The 25,413-nt window shown below is 36.6% G+C and overlaps 1 protein-coding gene across 1 annotated transcript in view; it reads left to right on the forward strand.

Annotated features, from left to right (window-relative positions):
• LOC127965827 (E3 ubiquitin-protein ligase CBL-B) overlaps positions 1–25,413 on the forward strand; it is a 56,927-nt gene that overhangs the window by 10,597 nt on the left and 20,917 nt on the right. The window contains exon 4 of the mRNA XM_052566511.1: positions 17,858–18,004. Coding sequence (XP_052422471.1) covers positions 17,858–18,004 — 147 coding nt within the window. The remainder of the gene's footprint in view (positions 1–17,857; positions 18,005–25,413) is intronic.

The raw sequence follows: 25,413 nt of genomic DNA on the forward strand, positions 1-25,413 counted from the left end.
AGTGTCTGAGGGAGTGTGTGTGTGTGTGTGTTTTCTTTAAATGCTCAGACCTGCACTTACACTGATAAGGCAGGATAGATCCTCCAACAACCTTCCTCAGCTGAAACCAGTATTGATCTGCTCTGTTCCGGAAACAGAATCTTCTTTGAGACCATGAGCAGATTTGTGAAATGAGAGATATGGAAAAACAAACTAGGGATGCACCGAAACGAAATTTCTTGGCCAAAAGCGAAACCGAACAAAACGAAACACTGGTCCGTATACTAAAATGTAACTATAACTATATAATGTAAGTATAAACACTCAAGTGGCACTTAACAATTAACAATAAGGTTTCATTTGTTAACATTAGCTACCTTCCTAACATGGCAAATACTTAATATTAACCTTAGTAAACTATAGTTAATATATTAACCTAGTTAATTTCAACATTTACTAATACATTATTAAGAACAAAAGTTGTGCCTGCTGACATTATTTAATGGTTCAGAGCTAACATGAACTAACAAAGAATGATTTTTTAACAGTATCAAAGATGAATGCATATTGTAACAAATGAATTGCTCATTGTTATTTAATGTTAATTTCAACATTTACTAATGTTAACTAAAGATACCTTATTGTAAAGAGACATCAAAACTTAATGTAAAGGTGTCAACGATGTGAACTACATAAAATTTATGTTGTAGCAGTGTACCTGTTATTTGACAGACTATTTACAGCACTAACTGCAATGAAAGCTATGCAGAAAAATAAGTGAACACTGTGATAAAATGCTTGAAAATTTCACATTCAGTAAATCCAAAGCTTGCTGTTGATCAGGTCTCTTGAGTTAATATTCCCCCCAGTTACTGCAGAAAATAACATGGTGAAATGGTCAATGCAGACATTTTACTTAAACTGACTTTCTAATTGACTCTACTCACTGCTAGTCCAGTCACAGAAGTATAACAAAGATGATGTTCCACTGTCTTGGACACCTGTGAACACCGAGCAGTGCATGGAGTCCGAGTAATGTCAGACATTCTTTTAGTGATGACACTTCTCTTGATTACTACAAAACATTAGAAATATTAAAAGAAATTTGTAGCATGTTAAGAGAAATAATCATTTTCATAATTATTCCTGTGTGTCTCTACATCCTGAGTGAAGAAGCAATTAAAGTAGCAACAAAAGTGATGATGTGTTTGTGTTCTGTATTTTGGCAGAGATGAGCATCTGTACATGCACGGTCTGCTTGCATTTAGCAGCTGTGAAAGCAGGACAGAGACCAATGATCTCAGACATACTGATGCATATATGACTGGAGTACATTCTCTTCATAAAAAATAACTGAAAGTAGCTTATTAGCTTGTGAATTTAGTTGAGGTTATTTGAAAAACAAATCTTCACTCCCACATATTTTAAGAAATATGGGAGAAAACAACGTTTGCCTGTTGCAACTGCATTTACAAAAATAAGAATGTGGAGGCTAAAAATACAAACAAACCTTTAACCTTTAAATGCTTGGCCGTGATCATCCTCCTCTTCCTCATCTGTTTGTTGGCGGACCATAGTGTTGCTCGTCTGTTTTCTGCAGCATAAACACTCTAGACTCACACAAAAATACTTAGATCAAAGATGAAAAAGATATCGGTCATTTATTTTTAACTTACATTTTGCACAAAGCAAGCAAGCCGTATTCGCTGCAGTCGCATATGTGAGGTGAACTTTGCGAGTTCCTTTATGAGCACCTGCGCTAGTAAAATACTAAAAATAAATGTTCAACGATGCTTTCCAGAAGTGTTTTATTGAAATGAGTAATGATATACATCCATATATCTTGGTAAATAATCCATTGATTTGTTTGCATCCAAACTTGCAATCCAACTGATAACCAAACCATGTTTTGTTTTGTTGTGTTGTGTTTTTTTTATTTAGTTGTATTTTTTTATAGTTGTGTGTGTGTGTGTGTGTGTGTGTGTGTGTTTGTGATTTTTGTTTTATCACGATTTGGTTCTTTGCAATATTAGTTGTGGTAGGTTACATCATGGGGAGGAACAATCTCATTCTAGAGAGCATTTGATTGGTCAAAAGTCTGTGTAGTGCAGGATGAGTCATCAGTATTCTGTTCTGTCTCCAGAAAAGAAAGACTGAAAATCTGTATCTGATAAGTTTATTTTGTCAAATCTAGGAGTATATAAAGGTCTCAAAGCTAACACACATTGATTTTTAAATCATAAATTGTGCTAAAACAAAAACATTCATTTAAAAAAAGGTAAAAAATTAGATATGCACCAAATAACATTGTCATTTAGAAGAGCTCCTTCTGGTGTGGAGTGCACGATGCCTCATGCTTCTCAGAGAAGTTGATATCTACACATGAGAGCATAGGAAATCTGTCCAGCTGTTGCGATAAGTTTCTGCCTCTTATGGCCAGTCTGACAGCCGTGCCGCCGCAGCTTCCTACAGTAATCACCACTCAATCTGCTCAGCTCTGAAGTGTTGCACCAGGAAACAGGATGTTGCTTGGCCATAGATATTATTCTATTTGTTTACCACATTTGTTTGGACTTTATATTGTAAAGCTAGGCTGAGAATGAGAGCTGAGCTTCAGGCAACTAGTAAGTAAATCATTATGAAGCTGAAAAATGTTGATTGGCTATTTCAGTCAGTTTCCTACCAGTAATTGTGGTCAGTATCTACTTAGTGCTCATGTGTGTAGTCTTATCACTGGGTGCAAAGCAACTCAAACAGGAAGTGACCGTGAAGCAGTGTCCTTCACAGGGCTATGACGTCACTCTGCTTCCTGCTGGTGTTGGCTTGACTTTGTTGTTGGGTTTGTAGCTGGTTTCAGAAAGCTGATCATCGTAAAGCTAATCTTAGATCTCTTTTTCCTGTTTGTCACTGTGAACTAACTGTAATGTTCCGCTGATTCAGAAATGGCATTTCAGGTCACTCACAGAAAAAAAACAAACAAAACATTGTCAGTTTGGGTTGATGTTTGAGGAGACCACCAAAGTTCAGAGCATGGGAGTAATGTTTCTGTTTTGTTAAAGAGACACCGTTTTCATAATACCTCGATATTACAGGAAATGAAACAATGCGGCTTTGTGGTGTTCTGGAAGTGATGGTCGAAATATCTTCTCCAGGATATCCTCCCAATACCCACACAGGACAACAAAGCAACATTTTATCAAAAAGTTGGTATAGTCACATATGGTTTCAAGGTCATACTCGCTGTTTAAATTCATTACGCCGTAGACCAGATGCTTGTTCCAACACACATTAGATTAAGACAACAAGACAAGGTTATGAAATAACAACCTGACATTCTTTGACTGCTGGGATACTAAAATCAGCGTGAACGATAATTTAATGACTTAATGTTAAATTAATGTTTGTGGACCCCATCTGTAGCATGCTGTGGATTAGCAAAGAGGATATTTGGCTTGGGATGGGATGGAGTACTGATCCAGTGTTTTGGGTTTTTATAAACTGAGTTAATTGACTGCATACAGATGCAGATTGACTTTCAGAGTTGTAAATAATCCAGAATGTTCTTTAAGAAACTTTGCAAACCATCTGCTTCTCAAAGAGTGTTTGAGAACATATTACATTATAATGCACATTACAGCTATAAATTTGGAAGTATACGTTATTATAAAAAAATGGCAGAATTGGTTTTCTGAGAAGACTGCAGTTGTTTTTACCACAAGAAGAACAAACGTTGGATGTGTTGAGCATCTACGTCATTTATGTGTCTTGCACAACTTAGAAAATGTTTGGTTTTCTATCATGAATGTTAAAATATTTAACATTGATAAAATAAATACTAATTTGTTTTAAATTAATTTCATGATTTGACTCAGTAAATGCATGACTTTCAAAGTCATGATCTTAGTATTGACAAATTTATGATTTGTTTTAATTATTTTTAAATTTTTTAATTAATTATGATTTTTTTAATGAAATTTTATTTAAGTGATTTAATTTCATGTTTAAAATGTTAAAACCTGATATATTATTAGTTATTCATTTAACATGCTGTGCTGTGTAGTTTAGCACATCGCTTTTTGTAAATCATAGATAAATAGCCATTTAACATAATTTTCAAAAAAAATAGTTTTTGCAATATTTAGTGTACACGTGTTATTGCAAGTTACAGCTGACAAAAATTGATCGACTCTTTTTGACCAGGCCAGTAGGAAAAAAACCTTTTAGTAGAGCCCCACTGTGTATTTTATATTGTGTTGGTTGTTTGTTCAGTATTATTGCTGCTCTTGCACAGAGATTTCCTTCAGGAATCAATAAAGTACATCTTTTATCAATCTATTTATTAACCTACACCATCTGCACAGGAAATGGGCTCAGAAAGAGAACAAGAAAGGAAGAGCAGGGCTGAGCGAACGTGTGGGGGCCTGAGCTATAGAGAAAAAAGGGGTGTTTTACTCACGTCTGTGAGTAAGTCATGGAGCGAGTGACACAGGAGGAAGGTATTATGGAGTCTCCCTCAAGCGTGAGAGTTTTGTAGAGCTCTCACTTACTCAAAGCTGAGCCATTGTCATACTATGATCAAACCCGGGGATCACCCAGAATAACCAGTTACACTCACTGACACGCTCTCTCCAGCGTACTCACAGAGCCTTGCTTTCACTGTGACAACTTCAGGGAGTCCCCCGTTCTTCATCCAGACTGATATGTAATGCCTTCAGTTTCTCTCTGAGTTTCCTCCAGGATCATACACGCAGAGGGAGTTTATAGTACTGGAGTGTCAAGCTATTCCTGGCTATGGTTTACACACCACAGGGAAAATCCTCACTTTTGAGTGACGCCATTTCCTTTTTGATCTCCTTTTTCCAGTTTATTGCTGGAAATTAGGAATGGGTGTGAGTACCAGAACTAAGAAGTGTCAGCAATAATTGATCATTAAAAAAAAAAGTTTTGTTTAGGATTTGGTTCATTTTTCTTTGCTTCGTTTTTTTTTTTTTTGATTTGTTTATTCTTTGTTTTTAAAATAATTTTCTATTCTATTCTTTTTTATTTTTAATATTTAATATTTTTATTAGATACTTTTATTTAAAACTTGTTTTATTTTTGTTTTGTGGTTTCATTTTGTTTTGCTTCGCTTTGTTTTTTCTTTTTCTTTTATTCTTTAGTTTTTAATTATTTTATGTTCTATTCTTTTTTTTTTGTAAATTTTTTGTGCATTTAGGCAAAAATTTATTTTTAAGTGTAAATCAAAGTACCAGCTAACAACAATTATCTATACATAGAATAGTTTGACAGAAACCAACTCCCTGTCCTTGAAAGCTGCATTTAACTATTACCTAAGTAAAGTAAACGAGTACCTGAGTAAAATGACCAAAATGTCCACCCTTCCTGCAAGTAAAAAAGCAAGCGGTCTGAGAGCTCCCTGTGGCCCAGAAACAACCCATCCGGAGCCTGAAATCTGGGACCCATCTGCCAGGATGTGGTGAGACGGACATGAGTGGGGTTGAGCCATTTAGTAATTATAAGTCTATGGCTCAAGCCATGCCAGAGTGAGGTGCAGTATGTAGGCGGAGAGGAGGAGGAGGACAATGTCTTTCTTTTAAAAACGCTGACTGTAAAGACTCAATGACACGCGCTTAGTCACTTCGTGAGTACAGATGCTGTTTTATTCATCCGTTTATGCCTTTTGTTAATGAAGAGAGCCTTTCAACCACACAAGTCATGCATGCAGTTGAATAAAGGGTCAGAAATGTAAATGCTAGAGGAAATGGAAGTGTAACCTTGATGCAGGAAGTGAGCAGGAGCTGACAGAGTGTGTGAAAATGATTTCCATTGAATATCCTGCAGCACATCCTGTGTCTGTAGGAGGACGAAGAGCGTCCTCTCTTTCTTTGTCAATCTTTCGTTCTGTTAGCAACAGGTTTGGAGACACAAAAGCTCATCAGCGGGAGCAAGAAGTTTGTCCATAAGAGTTATATTCTAGAAGGCACAACTAGCATCTGGGCTCCAGAGGAGATGTGATGCGTGGGTTTGTTTGCTGACTTTTGTGCGAGATTGTTTGCTGGTGTGTGTGTGTGTGTGGTATGCATGTGTTTGTATGTGCGAGTGCATGTGGAGGCGCCAGACTGGGGCTTCGGCGAAGAGTGACATTTATTAGTTATCTAGAATGATTGAGATTGTGTGTTTGCCCCCTTATGCAGTTTGGCTGCCGCTCCATGTCAGTGCAGCTCGGTGAGGTGTAGTAATAACTGCAGTTATCAGTTGAGTTTGGGGCTGAGCTGGTGACTCACTGCTGGTCTGTGATCAGTGTAGGCTGACACCCACACGCTCGCCAAACTGCGCTCTGAGATCTCGCGTGGGTCAGGTCCAGCTCGGATGAGACAAATCGAAATGGTTTGAGTGTTGAACTTCATAGTAAAACACAAATATTTCTCAACAGATTCTCCCAAGAATATAAAAATCTCTCCAGATTTGAACTCTGACTTAGATTTGTCCAAGCGGCTAGCCTGACATTTGACGGTAACGATATCATTTTGAAAGAAGTCGAATGGTACAAATGACAGTCGGATCATCGTTGAGCGATGAGTGCAATTCAAATCGAAAGGACTGTGAATATCTTGTGTGACACGTGTCTTCTAACATTTTTATCTCAGTGGAAAATTTACCATGAACAGGTTTTTTTTTTTTTTTGGCATATGGGGCAACACAGATTGAATGTTCCTCACAGTAAGTCACCAAAGCAAAAATGAGTAACAAAATTAATTATGCATTTACTCTAATTTATGCATTTACTCTTTAATGTTTTTACATTGCATTAAATTGCTCAAAACTGGCAGTAAAGATATTATATATAAATATATATACCATATATGATGTTACAAAAGATTTATATTTTAATTGAATGCTGTTTTTTTAGACTTTCTTCTAATCATAGAAGTCTTAAAAAAATCATGCATCATGGTTTCAGCAATAAAAGAAAAAAAAGAAAGTAAAATCCACATTGATAATAATAAGAAATGTTCATTGAGCACCAAATCTGCAAATTAGAATGATTTCTGAAAGATAATGTGGAAATATTACAAATGATAGTAGTATAAAATATATTTAAAAAAACAATTGGCTCTCAGTATTCTACTCATCAATATACATTTGTTTTATATTACAAATTTTAATTTTGTTGAATCTAGCAAATTTGTATTATATTGCATACAATATAATAAGGTACAACATTTTTTATTTTACTGGATCTGTACTCTTTCAAAAGGTACTGATATGTATGCTTAAGGAACTAGATATGTACCTTAAATTACTAATATCTATCTTGTAAGGTAATAATATGTACCATTTAGAGTTAAATATGCTAATGTTTTAGCTTTTGTACCACAGTCACACAGTTTAATTTAATCACATGATCTGTCAAGATTTCTCCCCCCTACACACACACAGCACAATAACAGACTAGTGGTACTGGTAGTGCTGGAGTGGCAGACACAATGCTGTTTTGTTTGAGTTTCAGCGTAGCACAAGACAAACAGTTTGAGCTGTTCTACGAACCGTAATCTTCTGCTGTCAGCACACGGGCCATGCGGGATGTCTAACTCTGTGTGTGTTTGTTTCTCTCTGCATGTGTGTATGCAGTGTTCTGTGGTAATTTCTGTTCCTGTTTGTTCCTGAACTCTTGTCCAAATTTTGTGTACGTGTTAATATTTTTATGTTGTGTGTCAGTTGTTCAAGTGCACTGTGAAAGAGTTGACTTGAGCTTAGCTTAACTTCTGCTGCTCTCTTTAAGGAGCGTTTCATTACCACAGACTCTCACGACTTTCACGTGCTGATTTGCATTTTACTGATCATGAGTTTCCGTTTCCCAAACTGTTTTTTGATCATTAAAATTGATTACGATACCCACACAAATAAAAAAAAAACTAAAAAAATCAATTTAAATATATTCGTGTATTTATATGCATTATACCACTACATTTTCTAAATATGTAAATTATGCTATTTATTTGCGTGTATTCAAATATTAACCTCAGTCGAAAGTTAAAAATAGAGAACAAGAAAGCCATGTATATCAGTAATCTGAATTTTATGTGAAAGTTTATAAACTGTAGATGATTCAAGCTGGGTGAGATTTGACGGTAAGAATTGATAATTTTAAGACGTAGGTGTAGACCAAACACACTCGCATACACATTTCTAACCAACATCTGGCAGAGAGAGAGTGTCATTGTCTTTGAACCAATCAGAGATGATAGAATACCAGGGCTTGCAAAATTTCAACATTCCTGGTAACCCTTCGGGCAGGCATTCTTCGGTTTTTGGTAGCTCAAAATGAATTTAACTAGCACGAATAAAAAAGACATCAGAACTTTACTATGGACAAATCAGCATGATAAGCAAAAACTAGTAGCATGTAGGGATGTAACGATTCACTAAACTTGCAATGCTATAAAATTCACAATACAGATTACACAACATTTTCTTACAATTCATTTTTTTACATTTTTTTTATTATTATTATTTTTTTTTTTACAAAATTAGATTTAAGACAAATTATAAATGAAAGGTGTCCTTTATTTCTCAGACAAAATGCTGCATATTTCTTTGTGAAATTGAAATGTTTAATAATAAAACTAACTTAAAGAAATTATACAGCTAAAATAAATATCTTCATATAAACAAAGGCCTGTGCTCCATTTAAAATCAGAGGCAACTAATAAATTTGAATTACTTTCCAAAAAATATGCTAAACACGTTATTTGGATTGTGATATTAAAATTTGAAGCAAAAACCGAATGGTCTGATTTTACCTTTTGTGGGGAGGAGCCAATCACAGTTCACTTTGTGATGGCTGACCGATGCACGTATATGCATGCACTCACACTTCAGACCTAAACTAATCAATAAAAAATAAAAAAACATTCTTTTAATGACTTTAAATGTGTCCATATACATTTATTTTTTTGAACAAATATTTATTTGTTATAATACCTAATAAATAGCATGGCAAGTTGATTATGGTTTTTCAGATAATATTCTGCTGAAAGTAGATTTGAGTCGATACATCGATGTGGTGGGAATGTCAGAATTGATTTCTGTGCTGCACATCTCTCTTTCTCTTTCACTCCCACTCTCTTTTTTCCCTTTCATGCTTTTTATCTCTAATGAATTGGTGTGTCATTATGAATAAAGAGGTCAAAGGTAGCAGTGCTTTAACACAAAATTTATATAAAATTAAAATATGTAGATGCATTGATACAGTTTTGAAACAATATTTAAAAAAGATATGTGTATAACTATTAATGTATGTATGGCTATATCTATGTACATTGTGTCTATCTGGTATATTTAGTGTTTATATATGTGTGTTTATACTAAATATACTGCATTTATAATATATAATAATAAAAATCTATAATAATAAATGTGTATATAATCTTAAGTTATTTTTGCTTTGGGGTCAATTTATTGAATTTAGTTACATTTTGCTGGTATTGATATTTAATAAATTTAACGGTGATACTTTGAAGTATACTTTGTAGCAGTCAGGGGAGTGTGCCCGTCCCAAGACAGACCATTGAAATGAAGTGCACATGGGCTGCTTGCCCAGCTCTCACTGAAGGCTGAAGTCAAGGGAGTAGATGGGGCACAAAACAAAGAGATGGGGTTGTTCAGGATGTGGTAAGAGTATATCAAAAAAGGTTTGATTGGCAGGATGGGGTTAGGGGGATTTCTGCAGGGGACAAGCCCTGTCTGCAATCACCACCCCCTTTTTCAATTCATCAGGCACATGTGTCCTCCCTTCCCCTGAGACAGACCTTAACCAGGCAGTGGTATAATGAGACAAAAGTGTCCTCAGTCTTTGTTTTGATTGGCACAAGGCAGTTTTCTCCAGACATTCGCGCACACACACACAGCACTGGCAGCTAAGCCTTCTGAAACGGAGACAGAAAAGCCTGGAATTAATATTATTATACTCCCAACTTCAAAGAGAATCTTGTCTCTTAGATTTCATCTTTGAGTCTGTGTTTATTTGCAGGTCAGAAATGAGAGTCTGCTGCATACAGACAGCTGCGTGACAACATTGAAACAGCATGGTGGACAGTCTTAATCTTGTCTTAATCAATGAAATTTAAAAATTTTTTTTAAATATATTATTTATTTTAATTAAAAAAAAAGAAAGAAATAGCACTACAGTATATGCAATGATTTCAGAAGAATCCAGAAATGTATAGTAAGTTGAAGCTGAACACCAATAAACTGAACTTCTCTATGTTCAGGCAAGTAAAAATGTGTAACTAGCGAAGTACCACATAACAAAGATTAAAAAATTAAAGATTTGTGGAAACTCCTTAAAATATTACTTTCAGGACTCTTTATTTTAATTTTTTTCACAAACTTATATTTTTTAGGAGCATAGGCTTTCACAATGGTTTAACAAGTTTTATATTCGTGAATCTTTTATGTTGAGTAACATTAACTAAAATGTTGTTTTCATGATCATTGAAACATTTAAAGAAAACTTTACTCTAAATTAAAAAATAATGTGCAGTTTTGTTAAGAATAAAATGGACTGAAATGAAAGAATATGAATACATCATGAAGTAATAAAGAACATTAGTCAAATGATAAAAAATAACACTATAAAAAATGGTGTGGGATTGAACCGTGGTGGTGGTGGATTAGTCTCCTCTATTCTTCATCCCTGTGTTCAGGAACTCCCCAAGGCTCTGTACTCGGTCCAACTAAACTGAGTCCTCTTCACTCTGAGGAATTTAACTTGACCTTTTAATTACACACATCATGCCCAAGACTCCTGTGCGGTTGAACAGGCTGATGTGCACTGCTCTCCTTTAGTCTCTTTTCTCGTAATCGAACTGATAGTCATGTAATTTGAGCTTGTACTTTGCATCTGTACTGCTGTGAGCGGCAGGGAACGCCTGCTGTCTCTGAGGACTCATTATAGAAGGATAATGAGTTTGAAATAGCTCTTTTATAGAAATTGTTTTGCCCCACAATTTTGTGTTTATAAGATTGTGGGTAATATCCCACATACGCTCACTGTTATCTCTGCTATGTAGTCTTTTTTTTAAAGAGTATTTATGGAATTAGTTAATTTCACATAAAGAGAGGGAGGATTTAATAATGAGCACACGAAATATTCCGGTCACATGAATTTGTGTTTGACAGCATTTGCATGTTAATGATTTTAGCTGTAAGCAGAGGCACACATTACCACTGAATTATTTGAATATTTTTTTCATTAGATTGCATAAGCTGTGAATCTGTTTACATTGTACTTCTTTAAAAAAAATGCATTGCCTCATATGAAATGAATGAAGCTCTGTTGCCTTTTGTAAAAGCTCTGTGTATTTCAACTCACAAAGCTCTTACTGTATCAGAGGAACTGCAGCACTTCAGACAGGATAGATTTAGGCGGGAGAAACCGAGATAAAATGATGAGAATTAAACTTTGAGATGAGATTAAGAGCGTCTCGTAACTTCTAACGGCTTGTCTGTGTTTTAAGCCCCCAGCAGCCCTCAGAAGTTTCTTTAATGTCTGCTTTTTTTCTGACAGCATTTGCATTTTTTGCGAGAAGTAGCGGTTTCTTTTTAAGGTTGTTTACTCTGTTTTCTTTGCACCACAGCCAGACTGTAAAAACTCATCTCAACCACAAATTTTAGCTTTTTTCTACCAGGTTTCTAGAAGTGAAAATGCAGAAACACGTAAGGGTGAAGGATATGGCTAAGATTACAATCAGGAAGAGCTCCTCAGAAGACCACCACTGTGTGAACCTACATTCAGCTCTCACGGTTTCATTGAAGCTGAAAATGCCCCGTTATTGATATGAGTGCGAAGAAGTGGCAAAATGCTCTGTTTTTAAAGGCAGAACTGAATAAATGTCCATCTTTTGATGCAGCAAATAAAACTACTAAATAAATACTTTGATATGTCCTAGGTTTTTTTCTGACTTCTTTATTGTCTGCCAAGCAAAAATGGTAAATCTGCCAGGTGAAAATTGGAAAAAGATTGCTTAGAAAAGTAATAACACCTGTCACCTCACCTCTCTCATGAACACAATTTTAGCTATCACTCATTTCTGTAGCACAAACTTTTAGTTAAGTGTTGATGTTCCTGTTTTTTCTTCCTTTCTTTTGTCATCTTAATGGCCAAACCGTTCATTAAAAAGTTGAACAATACAGTTGAATCCCATCAGTTTTTCATGTAAGTGTTCAAAGCAGCAGAGTTGGAGTAGATTAGTGTGTACGTGTGTGTGTGTGTGTGTGGGAGAAAAGCAAGTGGGGGTTGTGGCAGCATTGATTTAGTCATAAAACAGACTTGTGATTGCCCCCCCCCCGTTCTAGTCTCTCCTTCCTGTATCTCCCCCATCCCTCATTATAGACACTAGAAGACCACTTCAAGGTTCAGCTGTTTAGAGGAAGAACAGACAAGCATACTTGGCTAATGGACAGGCTTATTTGTCAGTTCCTCTGCAAAATGATTGTTGACTGTTTTAATAATTCATAGTGATTTGTGTATGGGAGTTGCCGGTAATGTGCGTGCAAGTGTTGTGTGTGTGTGTGTGTGTGTGTGTGTGTGTGGCAGATTGGCCTGCAGCAGGAGGTCTTGATAGATATCTCATCTGTTCTCAAGCTCTGAGGGGTCCTGGCGCTATTACCGTACTCACTCTCGCACTCGGACCGGCCCTGCTGTGGAGCAGGCTGCCAGGTGTTTTATTGATGAGTCATGTCACTGGCCGGGTGGCTTCACTTCTGCAGAGAGCTTTCAGATAAATGCGGGACCAAAAGGTCTCCTCAAGAACTCTTCTCAGCTAAAACATACTGCTTTTGCAACTGAAATTGCTCCGTTATAGGTAAACGAGCAACTGACAGTGACATAATTTCACAATTTTTGTGGTGTCTGTTGAGAAAACGAAGGCAATAATTAAACATGATAATGATATCATAAAATGTCAATAGTTTCTTTGTTTTGTATTGTTTTGAAGTTGGAAAGCTCTCCTGTGTATCGATTACATGTCTGTGTGCCGTTCTTTGACTGACAGATGACCGAAGTAGTGACGGTATTTATGGAGGAGGGTGTGTGCCACTGAATGTAGGTCAACAAAAAAGTGAAAGACAATAGTGAGCAGCGCTGAGTCCTACAGGTGTCAGGAAGCCTAGGAGAATGTCATGCCAGCCGTTAGACGTGACAGGTGCTTCCACATGCCTCTGAACCTCACACACATTCTAGAACGTCATCTGCACCGTGCTCGAGGTGTTTGCACGGTTGTGTGTTTCAGATTGAGATTGAGTTTGAGCTTTAGTTCTAGTAGTCATCATCACACTCCAATTAGCCCTCATCTGCATGTAGGGATCTTGATTTAAGTACTATTTAGAGGTTTTGTGTCTCTCTCTCTCTCTCTCTCTCTCTATATATATATATATATATGTATATGTATGTGTGTGTGTGTGTGTGTATATATGTATGTATAATTTTTTATTTTTTTATTTTACGGTATTATTATTTCAGCAAGGACACATTAAATTACACCAGAGTGATGTGAAGACTAGATGTCACAATAGATTTTTATTATATATTTATATTTTATTTTATATTCATCAAAGAATACTGAAAGTAATCCCATTTCAACAAAAAAAATTAGGCAGTGCAACTGTTTTCAACATTGATAATTAGAATGGTTTCTTGAGCTGCAGATTAGCATATTAGAATGATTTCTGAAGGATCATGTGACACTGAAGACTGGAGTAATGATGCTGAAAATTTTGCTTTAGCATCACAGGAACACATTAAATTCAAAAAATAGCAAACAGTTATATTAAGTTGTAATATTTCTGATATTTTCTCTCTTAGCTGCAGTGCACTGACGGATGCAAATGCCTTTTGAAAGTGATTCAGTCTCTTGAGTTTCCAGAGAGGATGATGGGTGCTTGACTGGGCTGGTGGGAGGTCTCTCTGTCTCTCTCTCTCTTTAGCGGTTGCTTTCTCTTTGTCGTAATGGTGAGACTGTTAATCAAATCAATGCCTGGTCTCTGCATGGCCATCATGTGACATGTGCAATTAATAGTTCAGTACTGAAACTACTGAAACTACCTTTATGGCCCTGTACTTAACACTCCCTGATGAGGACCTTTAGACCCGATTGCACTTTACACAATCACACTTCATTAACAATAACGGCATGTGCCTAATGTTTTTTATGAGCTAACCACAATTGTGTTTTGATGTTGCTTTGTAGTTCTAGAAGTTGAAGAAAACATATTTTAGGGATATTTCTCTTGTATTTCAGTGGGATTAGAATATAATAACAGTCTTTGAGAACCATGGTTCATTTTGCAAACTGCCAATAATGTGTGAGTATTGACTGACTTTCCTCAAAGAGGTCAACTCCCGCTGGGCTGTATTGGCCTTTTAATATGACGTTGGCGTATGATTGAACTTGGTAGCTTTAGAAGTGACCCCTCATATAAAACTTCTCATATTCAAGACTTTGCTTCATGATTCCTTTCGGGACATTCTGCATAAGGAGCAGCCAAAATGCAGAAAATGGAAACATGCGGCCCTCACTGGACCACTCTACAGCAGACACGTGGCACCATCCTGATCTGAAACACACTCACGTGTGTGTGTGTGTGTGTTTCATTGTGTTTGGGGAGTAGTTATTAGAGGTTTCGACTGAAAATCCAGATTGCTTGAACATAATTGAAGGCTGAAAATAAAGGCTCTCCTGAGTCATTTCACAGTTTTTCCCCTCCTCTCCAAGTTGAGCTCGGATGAACCCCAACCCCTGCACTCTACCATTATCTGCAATTACCATAAAATCATCCGTGTTCGAATACAGTTATCCTCCATCTCCCAATAATATATGATGTTTTATGGGGTTTCATTCAGAAAGGCAGGAGTCATCCAGTCCGCAGAGCACACACAGGAAGCACTGAGGGTTTGGAGAGTTCACTGAGATGTTGGTAGGAAGTCTGGCTCTCTGGTCTGGCCACCAAGACACCAGCGTTGTGAAACAGCAGGAATAGTAGTAAAGTAGAGCAGCATGCCTAATACAGAAATAGACTGCATATTTTATAGCATTTCATAATACAGCTGCTGTTACTGCTGCTTTTATAATTCTAATTTTTTAAAAGCATGTTTATGTGAACCCAGAGTCACCATTTCTGTTAGTCTTCCTTTGACACACTCCCTTAATAAGTTCTTTCAGCCATTTCCAACATATATTTAGCCTTTTGTAGCTGTTTTGCACATTACTTGCACTTGCATATCCCAGATTAAGCTCCTGCCATATCCTGCTGAGCTGTGGTGTTGCGTGAGGTAGCGATGTGTCCTATGAAGTCCTGGCTATGTTGAAGCACACCCCCGCTCCTGTCGATAAGAGGTGAGGCACATGAGAAAAATCCTCATCCGCCCCAGCAGCGCAGAGGGAATTAGCATATGTTAGTTGCCTGTGGGCCGAGATTATTGTTCTGTCTCAAATTCAATTTCTTCTACCTCAGGAAAAGCTTCTGTACTAGGATTAACTCTCTGTGCATCCGTCACTCAGTGTCCTCAAAGGTACGCTGTCTTCTCCTTGGCTTTGTGGCCAGCGTGTGACATGTTCTCAGGATGTACCGCATGGATTGGGTTTAAATGGTTTACGGACTGCTGTGTGTGTGTCAGAGGTGTTGAAATGATGGCGGTGAACTCAACAGTCAGAACACAGGCATCTCGAGGATTCACCCGTGTAATGGTGTCACTCTCCGAGTGGGGTAAATGTTGAAATATTTTAAATGTAGTTCCCATGTGACCCACAATCTCTAATTTCCTGTGGAAGTTTATGAAGCAAGCAGGTGTGAGTGTGTTTGATGTGTATGCTGGTAATGGATATGTCGGATGTTAGAGATTAGAGATATATGTGTAAATGTTTTACATATGTGAGTTTCAGAGAATCTTACGGAGTCTGATTCACAAACAAATGACTCTGAGTCAGTTCATTTAGACAGAATAAACATCTGACTCACGTTCTAAACTGCAAGTTAGAGAATCTTAAATTTAAAATTACTACTGTTTAATGTGTAGTTAGAAAAACATTTTCAACAGTAAAGTAAATGATTAATCAATAAAAAAACTTTGTTCACTGCATTGGTATTGTGTTGCAAACTCTATATTTTCCATGTAAACCAGTCAGCTACAAAATGGATTTTATATATATTTGTACATATTTATGTGCAAACTATCATTCAAAGGTTCCAAAATGAATTTTGCTAAAATATTTTTGATTATTGATTGAACTTATTTATTTGATGATAAAATACAGTAAATACAATAGTTATGTTTGTTTTATTATTATTATTATCTTTATTATTAGTATACTTTATTTTTAATTCTTTATTATTAATACAAAGCAAGCCCAGAGTCAGCCAAGCTGCACTGTTTTAGTTGAGCTTGCCTTTTTCCAGACTGACATCTAATATATATATGAATCCCTCAGCAGTTTCAGTATTACTGCATTAAACGGTGATAAAATGAGCAGTGACTCACCGTATTGAAAACTTGAAGGCTTAGAGGTATTAACTGAAATGAAGTTTATGGAGAGAAATGTTCTCTGGTGGGTTCATCAGAGACTTAAAACGAAATAAAAGGATCCCTTCAGCTAAGTTAGGCTTAAAAGAGCTTTATTGTCTGTATCTGAGGTGAATACCACTGAGATCTAAGGAAGTTTTTCGCACCGGTTAATCACTGACAGTTTGGAGCTGTGATTATGACCATTGCTTTATAACTCCATATTTGACCCCGGTTCTCATCTTCCAGTTTCTCCCTTCTCCCGCTGGTTCTGCATCGCTGCTAACATGCTAATTGGTTTGTCACAGTAATGTTTTGACAGGAAGCTACGCTGATGTAGCAAGCTAATTAATGGCTCTCTAAATACAGCCAGATTTAGACAAGAAATGCAAATGTATCACCGGTGAAAGAAAGTGTTTGCTCAGAGCATGACGGTTGGGCCAGATTTTCGGCAACACTCCTGGGAGCTGCAGGTGCCCAATTGCTGCTTTACAAAACGGCACTGTGAATCCTGAAAGTTGGTGTGTGTTTGTTGTGCCTCTGGGCTAGTTATCTGCCGCTTGCAGCACGGTTCCTCTTGACCTCCCTCGGGCTAAGTGGCCTGTGCAATTGAGTGCCACCTGAAATGTTGTTCTGAAAGGTGGGTTATCTGCCTGATTTAATCCCTGCGGAGAACTGCATATGTGGAGGAAGGGGACAAGCCTCTCAGGGCTAGAGTCCCTGTCTGCCAGACACAATGCATTATGGGAGAAGTCATTTAGGAACACAACTTTGAAAGTCTTAATGACTTGTGGTACCTAGAGATGTCGTAACTCATATTTGTTTGCATGTCTGCTTTATGTGAATAAACACAAAGATGTAATCATGCTAAAGGTTAACATAAAAAAAGGGAAATTTATAAGGTGCATAAGTTGGGAAAGCAGCTGATATTGCATGTACGTGTTTGAAGTATGAAAGAACACCTCTGTAGACAATCAGTCATCATCTTCTTGCAGTGTTCATCTGCAACAGGAGCAGATCATCTCTGTACTGTTGACCGATGCCCAGTGAGCATTTGTTTTCTGGTCTGGCTCCGACATGCCCTTCAGACTGCGTGCATCAGGTTGCACTGTATCCTCATGCTGTTTGTTTGAAGGGAGACGCATGCGGCACATTAACTTCCAGACAAGCTCAAGGACAAGAAAATAGAGAATAATAGAGAATGCTGAGAGTTCACTTTTCTCTCTGTCTGTGTACACTTGCACTGACTGCTGATTTCCTGTCTGTTTAATGTACTAACCCTGTGCTTTTGCCTTTGTTCGTCTCGTTCTCTTGCAGGCGGAATCTCACCAAGCTCTCGCTGATCTTCAGTCACATGTTGGCCGAGATCAAAGCCATCTTTCTAGGTGGACAGTTCCAAGGAGACACATTCCGCATTACCAAGGCAGACGCTGCTGATTTTTGGAGAAGGTCTTTCGGTGAAAAGTAAGTTTTCTTCTCATTTCAAGATGCATGTGCCAAATCAGATCTGATCTTTCCAGTTTTCATTACAGCTCAGGTCAATTAAAGCTCTTTGTCATGGAGAGATGTTTTTTTTCTATTCTCCATTTAGCAGTGAGTAAGTGGGGTGAACTGTCTGGTCATGTGCTGGAGTGCTGCTCTTGAGTCAGGCCTATAATTTAGCAAACATCTGCACACTAAACCAGACATGCTGATAGCTTTCCTAACTGCTCTAGTCAGCATTTGAGAGATGAAGGTCACTTTTTTTCAGGCTAATTAAGAGCATTAAGTTATTTATTTATTAATATATATTTTTTTTGCCTCTTAATGCTGGAATATTAGGTTTCTCAGACAGCTTGGGCTTGTTTGCTGGGAAGAGTTTCAGTCTGCTGTACTGTTAGTCTATAAATATATATACAGAAAGAGATAATGCTGTGACACTTCATGCTTGTCGATTAGTAAGTTTGGCTAGTTCTGGGATCCGGGTACCCAAGGGTATGCTAGGTGGTCCATGAAAGAGAAAATTGTAATAAATAAAAACATAAATTAAATGGAAAGTAAATGACAGAATATTGTTAATATTCGAATTTATTCATCAATTCATTTTCAGAAAAAAAAACCTGACCACAAAAAAAACGTGACCACAAGACACGACTTTCTTTGAAAAAAAAGTGCATACTGTTTAAAATAATGTTTATAAACCATATAACCATATATAAAACTGCATACTAATAAGTAACTATTTATTAGTGAATAGTGTTCCCTAATCTAAAGTATTATTGAAAATATATAGCTGGCATCAAAATGTTAAGAACATTTTATTAATTTATCTAAATATAATTTATTATAAATTTAATGATATAATACAACATAATAAAATATGTAAGGAATATTTGACGACCATTGGTAGAGACATTGAATTATTAGAAAATAATGCACACCCACACATTAGAAAGTGATGCTAAAAGTGGAGTGGCCGTTACACCTCAGGTATACATCATTGTCTAATAATAGTCCATTAATCCACTTAAACTATGGTTACCACCCATCAAGAGATTTTTCAGATGTTATATTTCAAGATATTCATTAGGTTTTTGTCGTTAAAAGGCTCTGGTGTAATTTCTTACGCATTTCATCCCACACCTCTGTTGCTAATTCCATAACGTCATTTTATAGCTAGTAATAGAGGCTGAGCTGTTGATGGCAAACTAATGCAGTTATTAAGAGAGAGCGAGATCTAATGTGTAAATTACCTGAGTAATTCAATTACCGGAGTAATTTTGTGGCCAAAACATGGAAATAATTTAAAATTGTTATTGTTTACAATATTTATTTGCTTGGTCATTGTGAGTTTTTGTTCATTTGCTTTTATAAGACCTTTCAAATAACGGAAATCATTTGGTGAAGTGATTTGAACATGTAATACAGTCAAGACCTGTCTGGAACAGCTACTTCAGCTGTGCCTTTCCCCGAAAATAATTGCATGCCTTAGAACACTGCTCATGATATTTTTCGTGCAGTTTCTGTGCATCTTTAGTTCTATTTCATTTCTGTTTTCCCCCATAGTCTGTTATGTCTAATATATAGTTTTGCAAATCTCTAGTATGCTGCCTGCTGTGAACGTAATTGCTGTAAGAGACTTTAATTTTGATTACATGAGTATGTTTGGGGAGTTATTCTTGGGTTGTAAGGTTATTTTAATTGCTTCTCCTGAAGCAAGAAAAAACGAAGTAATACTGTGGAATTAAGCTGATTTCCATTCCAAGCACAACGCTCAGACGTCTGATAGCAAATCTCTTCAGATCTTTAAAAAGGTGTCGTCCGTTTGCAGATGGAAATGTTTAATTCATTTGCAGTCTCTGTGGACGCTAAATATTTTATCTTCTGTTTAATCCAGCAAATCGGAGGGTTAAAGGAAGTGTGAACCTGTGCATAGATACACAGGCCCTGCTAGGGACAGAAAGGCCTCGTAATGGGGCAGGTGTGACCAGCTATCCCAGAGAGGAAGAGCAAGAGAAGGGGAGAGAGAAAGAGAGATTGAGAGACGGGAAAAGACCAGCGCAGTCTCTAGTGTGTATCTAGTTACCGCTCTGATATATTATAGATTATTATAAAGGTCTACTTCCCGCTCTGTACAGAGGAAGTGTGCATGAGTCATTGATACGAGAAGCAGAGCTGCCTTTCCTTTGGCTCTTCTATCTCTGGTTCTCTTGTTCTGTGTGGAAATGGAAAGCTCAGCATCCTTATGCCATCAATCCTGTGAGCACTAGAGCTCAAATCTGTAGCCTGCAGAGTTAGCTGCTCAGCCTACCTATATATGCATGTCTGTGCACGTTTTGTGTACTGAGACAAGATGAACTCATTCAACATGTACAGTCTGGTCGGATTGTCTGGATTTGAGAGTTTTGAAAAGTTGTAAGGAATAAGATATATTTCTGATTTCTAGGTGACTGATAAAATAAGTAAATGTGTGACATTGATCATTGGAACTTGGCCAGATGTCCTTGTTTCCACGCAAACTTTTAAAGTTCAATTATCTTGAATTAATCACTTGATAAAATATAGTCTTGAAAATAAAATGTGTAATGTGTAAGTAGTTTCTCTTAATGTTCAGTGATAAAAAGACTGTTTAAGAAAATGTTAAATGATCCAGTAGGTTTGATTTGTTAGACATTTTTAATTTGTATTTATTAATTTTTTATTAATAAGCAGAAAAGTACAGTAGTTTTGGCTGCTGAAAATTCTGCTTTGCCATTATAGGAAGAAATTTTAATATTAATATAATAAAATGGAAAATCATTATTTTAACTGCTATAAAATTTGGACAATATTAGTGTTTTTATTGTATTTTTGATCTAGTAAATGCAGCCTTGGTGAGAATAAGATGCGCAGAATACCTCTCTTAGAGTATAAGAGAATAAGAATCAAAAGTGTTGAAAAATCTTAGTGAACCCAAAAATTGAACCGTAATTTAGATTTATTTCTAAGAAATTATAATATCATGACAACTTTTTCTTTTCAAGAACTCTATTATTTTAATTAGGCTTCTTTTTCTTCATTATGATATCAGGATAGTTGCATCACCCTGTATTTTTGGCTTTGAAATAACAGAAAAAAATGCTCATTATAGAATTCTTTGTGCATTCATTGAATGTGTGAATTGCATATTTAATGTCGTTTTGAATAAAATATTAGAGAAGACAAAAAAAAAAAACCTTTGTATCATGTCTTTTGAGGAAAGAAAAAGCAAAAAATAAGATGCATTTTTACTAGTAAACTCTGTGACTTTTTGACACCACTGTGTATATATTTCTAAACCTCTTTGGAAAAATTCTATAAACGTTCATGAAAAAAAGACTGTTGTCACAGCAGTAATTCATCTAGCAGGTCATATTTGCTCTGAGACTCGAAAGATAATATCAGACCTTATAAGACGCTCTCTCGCTTTCTCTCTCTCTCTCTCGCTCTTGCTCTCTCTCTCTCTCTATGGGTCTTCTGATAATGGAATATAATGCTTTTACTCAGAGGAACCAGAGAATGGAATAAATGTCAAGTCACCTCCCCCTCTCTCATCCGAACACTGTTTTCAGATCAGTTTCAACTCTCAGTCCTCAGAAAGGTTTAGAATAGACTATGATGTTCAGTCTAAACCCTCCCATACACAGATGCATTAGGCGTGCAGTATTTGATATGCAGATGATATAATGAGGGAAAAATAAGATCTATATGTTCCTCTGCAGTAGCAGCAGGAAGCCTTGCTCACCGTTTCCTCATTATCAGTTCATATTAATGCTCCGCTGTTTGGCAGGGTTGAGAAGAGATTTGTTTTCAAGCTAATTTTCCTTATTAATCTCCCTTCTGTCCACCGAGACTCAAATCCGTTTTCAACTCTCATTTATATGCAGGAAGTGGCCACAGGCCAATAGGAACACAGTTTCCAGTGGCAACACTGAAGGCCACCGGCTGAGTTGCCTGTTTTTTGTCTTACTGTGGCGGCAGCTGTTTAGTGAATTACAATAAAGCACTCTCTGATTTTCTTCGGATGGCACAGGGTATTATCACACAACCAAATCACCCCAGAGCAAGCACCCAGATTCAGAATTTTACCCAATTTTCAAAGTTTCTCTTGATGCACAACTTGACTTTTTGGAGCCTGTTTGAATAGATGTGGAAATCTGTCTCCTTCCTCATGACCTCCCTCGCTCTGACTCTCCACCCCTTTGTTCATTTATTTATTAGCATGAAGGTATTATGCGTGTGTCTCTACCTGTCCTGCTGCAGTAATTGGCAAGGACAGAGTCCTTAATGAGCTTCCTTTTGTGTTGTCCACTGAGAGTCCACTCTGCCCATTAAAAAGTCTTCCTTAATTAAGGGGTCAGCTATTCTTAAGAATGTAATTGAACTAGATCTTGTCTTTTTTCATCTGTCCATCACAGAACCAACTCGGCTCTCCCACCCAACTACAAGTAGACAGTAAAAGGAGAAAAGATATGGATGTGTATGGTATTTATGAGCCATTTATTTCTCTACCTCTCAGTAAACTCACCAGATTGATTCATCGTTTTCTTTACTGCATCGACCGACAGTTTGGAAGTTTATCAGAGGCTAGAGTGAGTTTCCTTATTCCTGGTGATGCATCAGCACTTTTGCTGTTTCGCTGTGGTTGCTGATTAATACATATGCAAAACATAATTTTGTGCTGGAAAAAAGTGGTCAATGCTATACTGAACTGGAGTGTAATCATGCTGAAGATGCCTAATGCACAAAACTCATGACATGATGGAAATGAGTTTGAAGGCTGAAATGATAAAGCTTAGGGAAATCAACCTACAAATGACTTATAATTGCATCTAGCCTACATGTTAAACTTAGTAAATCTTAACATGGAATACACTGAACAGCACCTTTAAAAAGCCACCATGGCTTCATTATATTTGTTAAACAAACAAACATACAACATTTTGAAATATATTATTATAGTTTAACTGAATTTTCAGCATCAGACTCTAGTCTTCACATGATCTTTCAGAAATCATTTTAATGTGCTGATTTGGCACTTAGGAAACATTTCCTATTATTTATATCTTATATCTTAATATTTTTTTTTTTATTAATAAAAATTATAATGTTTTTTTTTTAATGACTATATAAATGTAATAACTAACACAATGAATCCTTTCTGATTAAAATCGTTAATTTATATATATAGATATATATATCTATATATATCTATATGTATATAAATATATACATTTTATTTACATTTATTTTGGACATTATACAGAAATAATTTCTCAATTGAATCAAGTAGTCCAGTGAATCATGTAGGAGGGAAATTTTAATATTATTACACTTTATCCAAGTGCAGTAGAAGTCTAAAGGAAGCCATCATTTAGATAATCGGTTAAAGGTCTATATAAGAAAGGTTTCGCTACGTGTTGAAACCTTACCAACAGGCCACTGCTCGTTCTAATAGGAAATAGCAAAGCTGATGTTTCCTCATTATAACCTGGTGCTCTGACCGATGTGCATGTGATGATATGATGTGACTGTGTGGATCATCCATGCCATTGTTTCTGACATCCAGATGACTCACTTCTTCTCTTTACTGTCCCGATTAACAGCCTCTGACCCTCATCCAGTATCGCTGTTTTTACTTTTGTGATTTAATCCACAACAGTTTTTACTTCCCAAAAATCTCGGGCTACTTGCGAAACCAGAATGTTTCTGGTTTTGGTCCAAAGCTTTCTAAGAAAAGCAGCCAGAAGTCACAGGATTGATGGGTAATGCCCTCAGGGTGGCTGACACTGTCAGGTTGCTGGAATGAAGAGCAGTAGATCCTCTGTTGTTAGCGTGACAAGTCTCTCATTTTGTCTCACCTGAAGGAATGATATGACTGCATGACGTGCCATTACCCTGAACTGAAAATTTCTGTGTTAACCAAGAAAAGAGAACAGGCATTTAAGATGCTCTACTATTGTCTCTTTCTCCTTCCAAGTGTGTGTTTGTGTCTGAAAGTGTTTATTGGTCAATTTGTGCTGGTTAGTGTTTATGAAACTGTTCTCTAGAGATGTCAAAGCAGAGTGTGGGTAACTCTTTTCTCCACATGCTCTGCTGTTTAAGTCAATCTCCATTTTGTGGCAGTCATAGACCACCAGAGGAATATGTATGACATTTTTACAGTACCTGAGTAAGAGATTACAGTCATAAAGAGTAAGAGATACAGTAAGAGCTTGCGTTCTTAGTCATTCTGGCAACAGTGTTGTTTTTATAGAGTGAATGTTCCTAAATGTGTGAGACTTGTACATGCAGCTTTTACAAGTCTGAGTGACCAAGCAACACATTGCCAATCACTTTAGCAACATTCTAGCAACTGCAGAGGAACATGTTTATAACAGCTCAGAATCATAGTAAGTATAGTTAGATGCCACATTTGACAACTCCAGACACTTGATGTGTCTGAAAAGAGCTCAAAATAGTTTAGAGCAATAGTTTAGAGCATTTTTATTATAACTGATTTTTTTTTATTAATGAGAGTAGTTTTTATAGTAATTCACGGTTTAGTAAAAAAAAAAAAACTAAACAAAAATAATTTTTAGCTTTTCCCCCCTGCTGTACCGAAACCATAATGAAACGTGATGTCAAAACCAAGGTATTTTCCTAACTTGCACTTGAGTGATCACGAACCAGCTTTGACCTTTCCAATATAGCAGTCAGTTTACATGTAGCAACCCATAGACAGATTCTAATAAGGCATCGGCATACATACATACATGCATACATGCATACATACATGCTCAGAACTAAATAGCAACAAGCTAACAAACACTCTGAACATTCAAGCAACCACATAACTACATGCTAAAAACCACCCATAAAGGGAACATACCAACAAACAGCTACTAAGATCATCCTAACAACTGCATAGCAAGAGGCTAAAAGCCCAACACACTAATATCCACATAGAAACATGTTAACAACCACTGAGAATGAAACATACAAACAAACAGCTACTCGGATCATCCTAACAACTGCATAGCAAGAGGCTAAAAGCCCAACACACTAATATCCACATAGAAACATGTTAACAACCACTGAGAATGAAACATACAAACAAACAGCTACTCAGATCATCCTAACAACTGCATAGCAAGATGCTAACAGCTCAAAACACTATAATATCCACATAGCAGCATGCTAACAACCACCCATAATGAAACATGCCAACAAACAGCTACTCAGATCACCATAAAAGCTGCATAGCAAGATGCTAACAGCTCAGAACACTTTAATATCAACATAGCAACATGCTTACAACCACTGAGAATGAAGCATACCAACAAACAGCTACTCAGATCACCCTAACAACTTGGATAGCAAGATGCTAACAACTA

Source organism: Carassius gibelio, chromosome B10, assembly GCF_023724105.1.
Source record: "Carassius gibelio isolate Cgi1373 ecotype wild population from Czech Republic chromosome B10, carGib1.2-hapl.c, whole genome shotgun sequence".
In the NCBI taxonomy this organism is placed as follows: Eukaryota; Metazoa; Chordata; class Actinopteri; order Cypriniformes; family Cyprinidae; genus Carassius; species Carassius gibelio.